Here is a 6,033-nt window from a genome sequence, read left to right as displayed (position 1 = left end):
TCCCAGCTACTCGGGAGGCTGAGGCAGGAGAATCGCTTGAACCTGGGAGGCGGAGGTTGCAGTGAGCCGAGATCATGCCATTGCACTCCTGCCTGGGCAACAAGAGCGAAACTCGGTCTTAAAACAAAACAAACCAAAACAAAAAAATTGGGAGGGTGTTTCTGAGTTATCCCATCTTTCATTATCAGAACTCAACTGTCTTAATCTGATAAAGCAAGAAACAACAATACAAAAGTATTACTTTACATATAAAACACATTCATAGTTTTATAATAGTATTAGAGGTAGGAAGATAACCTCCCAAAGAAGTAAAACCATAAACAGTTAAAGAGAGCTGCCTTTGTGAAAAGGGAGCAAGGGTGAGGAAGGACTCTCTGCTTTTCATTATAAGCCCTTTTTATTATACTTATTTATTCATTTATTTTTGAGGCAGGGTCTCACTATGCCACCCAGGCTAGAGTGCAGTGGTGCGATCACGGCTCACTGCAACCTCTGCTTCCCAAGCTTAAGAGATGCTCCCACCTCAGCCTCCTGAGTAGCTGGAACCACAGATGTGTGCCACCCTGCCCCAGCTAATTTTTTTGTATTTTTGGTAAAGACAGGATTTCACCATATTGCCCAAGCTGGTCTCAAACTCCCAAGCTCAAGTGATCTACCTGCCTTGCCCTCCCAAAGTGCTGAAATTATAGGCCTGAGCCACTGCGCCCAGCCTATAAGCCCTTTTTAAAGTAAATGACTTATATTATTCTGTTAAAAATATTTAACAGCTCTCACCAAAATTAAAAATTGCTCCATGAAAAACCCTATGAAGGGAAAGGATAGAGTGGGAGAAAATATTTGCAAAATACATATTCTACAAAAGAGTAGTATCTAGAATATATAAAGAACTCTCAAAACACAACAGTAAAAAAAAATCCAATTTGCCCAAAATGGGCAAAAAATATGAACAGACATTTCCCTGAAGAAAATGACAGGCAGCAAGTAAGCACGTGAAAAGATCCTCACCATCATTAGCCATTAGGGAAATGCAAACTGAAACAACAATGAGGTATCACTACAGGCTTGTAATGGCTAAAATAAAAAATAGTGAAAACACCAAATGCCAGTGAGGATGAAAAAAAATAAGATCACTCATACATTGCTGGTGGGACTATAAAACAGTACGGCCACTCTAGAAAAGTTTGGCAGCTTCTTAAAAAAACAAACATGCAACTACCATGACCCAGCAATTGAAAATCTGGGCATTTATCCTAGTGAAATGAAGACTTACGTTCACAGAAAAACCTGTACACATGGCCAGGCGCAGTGACTCACACCTATAATCCCAGCACTTTGGGAGGCCGAGGCAGGCAGACCACCTGAGGTCTGGAGTTCAAGACCAGTCTGGTCAACATGGTAAAATCCCGTCTCTACTAAAAATACAAAAATTAGCCAGGCGTGGTGATGTGCAGCTATAGTCCCAGCTACTCGGGATGCTGAGGCTGAAGAATCACTTAAACCCGGGAGTAGATGTTGCAGTGAGCTGAGATTGCATTCCAGCCTGGGCGACAGAGCAAGACTCCACCTCAAAAAAAAAAAAAAAAAGAAAGAAAAAAGAAAAGAAAAACCTGTTCATAAATGTTTATAACAGCTTCTTCATAGTAGTCAAAAACAAGAAAAAAAAAAACCCAGATGTCCTTCAATTGACGAATGGTTAAACAAACTGTGGTACATCCATGGCATGGAAGACTACTCAGCAATAAAAATGAACTATTGATACATGCAAACACATGGATGGATCTCCAAAAGTTATGCTGATTGAAAAAGCCAATCCCAGGGATGGGCATGGTGGCTCATGCCTCTAATCCCTGCACTCTGGGAGGATGAGACAGGAGGATCGTTTGAGCCCAGGCGTTGGAGACCAGCCTGGGCAATACAGCAAAACCCCATCTCTACGAAAAGTTAAAAAATTAGCTGGGTGTGGTGGCATGTGCCTGTCGTCTCAGCTACTTGCGAGGCTGAGACGAGAGGATTGCTTGAGCCCAGGATGTGGAGGCTGCACTAACCATGACCTTGCCACTGCACTCCAACCTGGGCAACAGAGTGAGGCTCTGCCTCAAAAAAAAAAAAAAGCCCATCACTGAAGGTTACAGACTGTATGATCCCATTTTACATAATATTTTGAAATGACATTTACACATGAAGAATGGATTAATGGTTGCCAGGGGTTTGGGTGCAAAAGAGGGAGGTAGGTGTGGCTATAAAAGGGCAACAATAAGCATCCTTGCGGTGTTAGAACTGTATCTTGACTGTAGTGGTGCACACACAAACCTACACGGGTGATAAAACTATGTACAACTTAATACACACATGCACACACACACACACACACACACACACACACACACACACAAAAGTAAAACAGGAAATGTGACTAAATTTGGTGGATTTGGCCAGGCAAGGTGGCTCACACCTGTAATCCCAGCACTTTGGAAGACTGAGGCAAGTGGATCACTTGAGGTCAAGAGTTCAAGACCAGCCTGGCCAACATGGGGAAACCCCATCTCTACTAAAAACACAAACATTAGCCGGCAGTGGTGGTGGGCACCTGTAATCCCAGCTACTCAGGAGACTGAGGCAAGAGAGTCACTTGAACCTGGGAGGCAGAGGTTGCAGTGACCCAAGGTCACACCATTGCACTCCAGCCTGGGGAACAAGAGTGGGACTCTGTCTCAAAAAAAAAAAGGGGTTTTGAAGGGATTTTATTCTTTTGGAATCAACTCCAAATTCTTTCCAGCTTCACGGCCTATGCACACACAGTTCATTCTGTCTGGAAAGCTCCTCCTTGCATACTGCACATAGAAATCTGCAGCCCTTCAACTATGCCCTCCCAAGCCCTTCAACTATGCCTATCAAATTCATATTTATTGTGTAGATTGTATTCCACAAAGAGGTGCTCCCTTATCCTTCAGATTAGGTTATATATATATTTTCTCCTCTTTGCAATGATCACAGTGGTAATGGAATAGCTATTGATGTAATGACTCATTTAACATGTCTCTCCTATTAAATTATAAGCTCCTCAATGGCAAAAGCCCCTTTAAAGCACATGCTACAGTGCCTGCACATTTATTTAACATGAGAAGAAGTAGCATGAAACTTCTCAAATAGCACTGCTTCATTCACAATGAGGGATGTGCATACTTCCTGTCCCCACTGGCTCAAACCAGGATGCTCAGCCACAAAAACATAGATAAGCCTGGCACGTGTTCCTAAAGAGGTACCATAAACTTAAATGCCCACAGAAATCAAAGCAAGGTAACATAGATGAGTGAAGCAGCTGGGTGTAAGAACAAAAGCACAAGCACTATGATAAACGACAAAAGAACACCTGGCCTCAGTGTCCAAGTACAATAGTGAATTTAGTGACTATGGCAAATCATAGCATTAATGCTCCATATAAGCAGAGGTTGACTGCTACTCATAACTCCAGCCAACTGTTGCCAATAGAGACAAGAAATGCCAAAAGCTAGAACTCTAAGCTTTATGAGAAATTTCCCCATTTTAAAATTCTATCAATTAATTCAAATATATTAACATTTTACCACCTATGTAGGCCAAATAAAACACTTCTGCAGGCCACAATGAACCCATCCGTTTGCAGGTTGTTCTACAGCATTTATTTTACTTGATTTGCGAGGAAAAAAAAATACGTACAAACAAACACAGACTGTAAAATAAAACACACCTCCAAAAAAGCTTTTCTTTTTGAGACAGGGTCTCATTCTGTCAATCAGGCTGGAGTGCAGTGGCACAATCATGGCTCACTGCAGCCTCAATCCTCCAGGCTCAAATGATCCTTCTATCTCAGCCTCCTGAATAGGTGGAGCTACAGGCATGCACCATCATGCCCTGCTAATTTTTTTTTAGTATTTTATTTTATTTTATTTTATTTTATTTTATTTTGAGACAGAGTCTCGTTCTGTCGCCCAGGCTGGAGTGCAAAGGCGCGATCTTGGCTCACTGCAACCTCTGCTTCCCAGGTTCAAGTGATTCTCCTGCCTCAGCCTCCTGAGTGGCTGGTATTACAGGTACCCACCACCACACCTAGCTAATTTTTGTATTTTTAATAGAGACTGGGTTTCACCATGTTGTCCAGACTGGTATCAAACTCCTAACCTCAGATGATCTGCCCACCTCAGCCTCCCGAAGTGCTGGGATTACAGGTGTGAGCTACCGCGCCCAGCCCCTTTTTTTTTTCTTCTGTAGAGACAACATCTCACTAGGCTGCCCAGGCTGATCTCAAACTCCTGGGCTCAAGTGATCCTCTTGCCTGAGCCTCCTAAAGTGCTGGGATTACAGGCATGAGCCACTGTGCCCAGCCAAAAACCATTTCGTTTTAAGAAACGACGATAGTCTTTAACCATCTCGAGCTAACATTCTCCTCTCTAACCACCTCCCCTTTCTACCACCCCAAAACTCCTGATGTTCTCTACTTTCTCCTTGGACCTTAGAAGTATTGGGGCAGAAGACTGAGACCCACTGACTAGTTAGAAAGAAAGAGGAGACATTAGAGTCATAAGGACCAGGTTCAAAGCCCAGCTCTGTCACTTACTAGCAATGTACTCTAGAGCAAGTTATTTAATTTCTTTGCCCATCAATTTTCCCCTGTATAAGACGGAAGTAATAACAATGTCTTCATTGTACAGCTGCTTTAAGAATAGGATTAAATAACATTATACTATATGCCAAATGTCCAATATAGGACCTAACACAGAGGATGAACTCAAAAAATGGATACTATAAAGATATGCATAAGACACGGTAAAAATTGAATCCTGTTTAGGGTATGAATTAAACATTCTAGATCTAAAACTGGTGGGTTACTTCGGTTGATAGATGGAAAACGTGCCTGATAGTTCTGAAAATACTCCTAAATTTTTTTTTTTTTTTTCTGAGACAGAGTCTCACTCTGTCACTCAGGCTGAAGTACAGTGGCACAATCTCAGCTCACTGCAACCTCCACCTCCCGAGTTCAAGCGATTCTCCTGCCTCAGCCTCCTGAATAGCTGGGATTACAGGCATGCGCCACCAGGCCCAGCTAATTTTTGTGTTTTTAGTAGAGATGGGGTTTCACCATGTTGGCCAGGCTGGTCTCAAACTCCTGACCTCAAGTGATCCATTGGCCTTGGCCTCTCGAAGGGCTGGGATTACAGGCATGAGCCATAATCTTAAATACTTTTCAATAATTTTTTTTCTGGCCCCTAAATACTTTTCAGTAATTTTTTTCTACTAGAAGGAATGTTTATTTTGTTTCACATGCACAAGACAGATCATGATTTGCATAATGTAAGTATAAAAATTGTTATTACCATCACAAAAGAGTTTCCAGCTATCAGTAATAATACAATACTGTCTAATACAACCCTCGAGTCCCACTTCCTAATCCACAAGAAAAAGATTAATCCTTTTATCCTTGGGATCAGGCAACAGGTACAGATAAAAGAATAAATTCGATAATACACTTAAATAAACCCCTTCAAACACTGTATACCTGCTTGTCCTGTTTGGCTGAGGTAACTGCTCAATGACCTGACTGATGGAACCACATGTGTCCAAGTTAGAAGAATCCACAGGGTCTGAAAAAAATTACTGGATATTAGCACAAAAGACATTTACCACCAAACTTTAATACAAAATCAGGAATATAGACAATACCAATCTAATCAGTGACACCAGCACATCAACTTTTGAGTGACTACTATGCAGATACCCCAGTAGGCTTCCTTACATACATTCAACACAACCACATAAAGTTTAAATTCACCCAGCTCCAAAAAGAGCATCCAAAAAATGCAAAGGGGACCAATAGCTTTAAACATCTCACCTGCAACCTTGTTTTCTTTCAAATGTTCATTGAACCCACTATTACTGTCTCCTCGTTCTTCTCCAGCTGTTTGTTCAGGATTGGACACAACATCCTAGAAAATACACATACAAAATATCCCCATTATATATGAAATAGTTCAAAATGAAACCTACTGTGAACAATTT

The 6,033-nt window shown here is 41.6% G+C and overlaps 1 protein-coding gene across 4 annotated transcripts in view; it reads right to left on the bottom strand.

Moving 5' to 3' along the window:
* The window catches only part of TP53BP1 (tumor protein p53 binding protein 1), a 109,483-nt gene that overhangs the window by 83,901 nt on the left and 19,549 nt on the right, over window positions 1–6,033 (bottom strand). For all 4 annotated transcript variants that reach the window (XM_011989204.1, XM_011989201.1, XM_011989202.1 and 1 more), the window contains exons 3-4: window positions 5,867–5,960; window positions 5,534–5,618 (exon numbers count right to left, since the gene is read on the bottom strand). In XM_011989204.1, the coding sequence (XP_011844594.1) occupies window positions 5,534–5,618; window positions 5,867–5,960 (179 nt within the window). The remainder of the gene's footprint in view (window positions 1–5,533; window positions 5,619–5,866; window positions 5,961–6,033) is intronic.

Source organism: Mandrillus leucophaeus, unplaced genomic scaffold (genome assembly GCF_000951045.1).
Source record: "Mandrillus leucophaeus isolate KB7577 unplaced genomic scaffold, Mleu.le_1.0 Scaffold35, whole genome shotgun sequence".
In the NCBI taxonomy this organism is placed as follows: domain Eukaryota; kingdom Metazoa; phylum Chordata; class Mammalia; order Primates; family Cercopithecidae; genus Mandrillus; species Mandrillus leucophaeus.
This window is presented reverse-complemented; position numbering and strand designations above follow the sequence as displayed.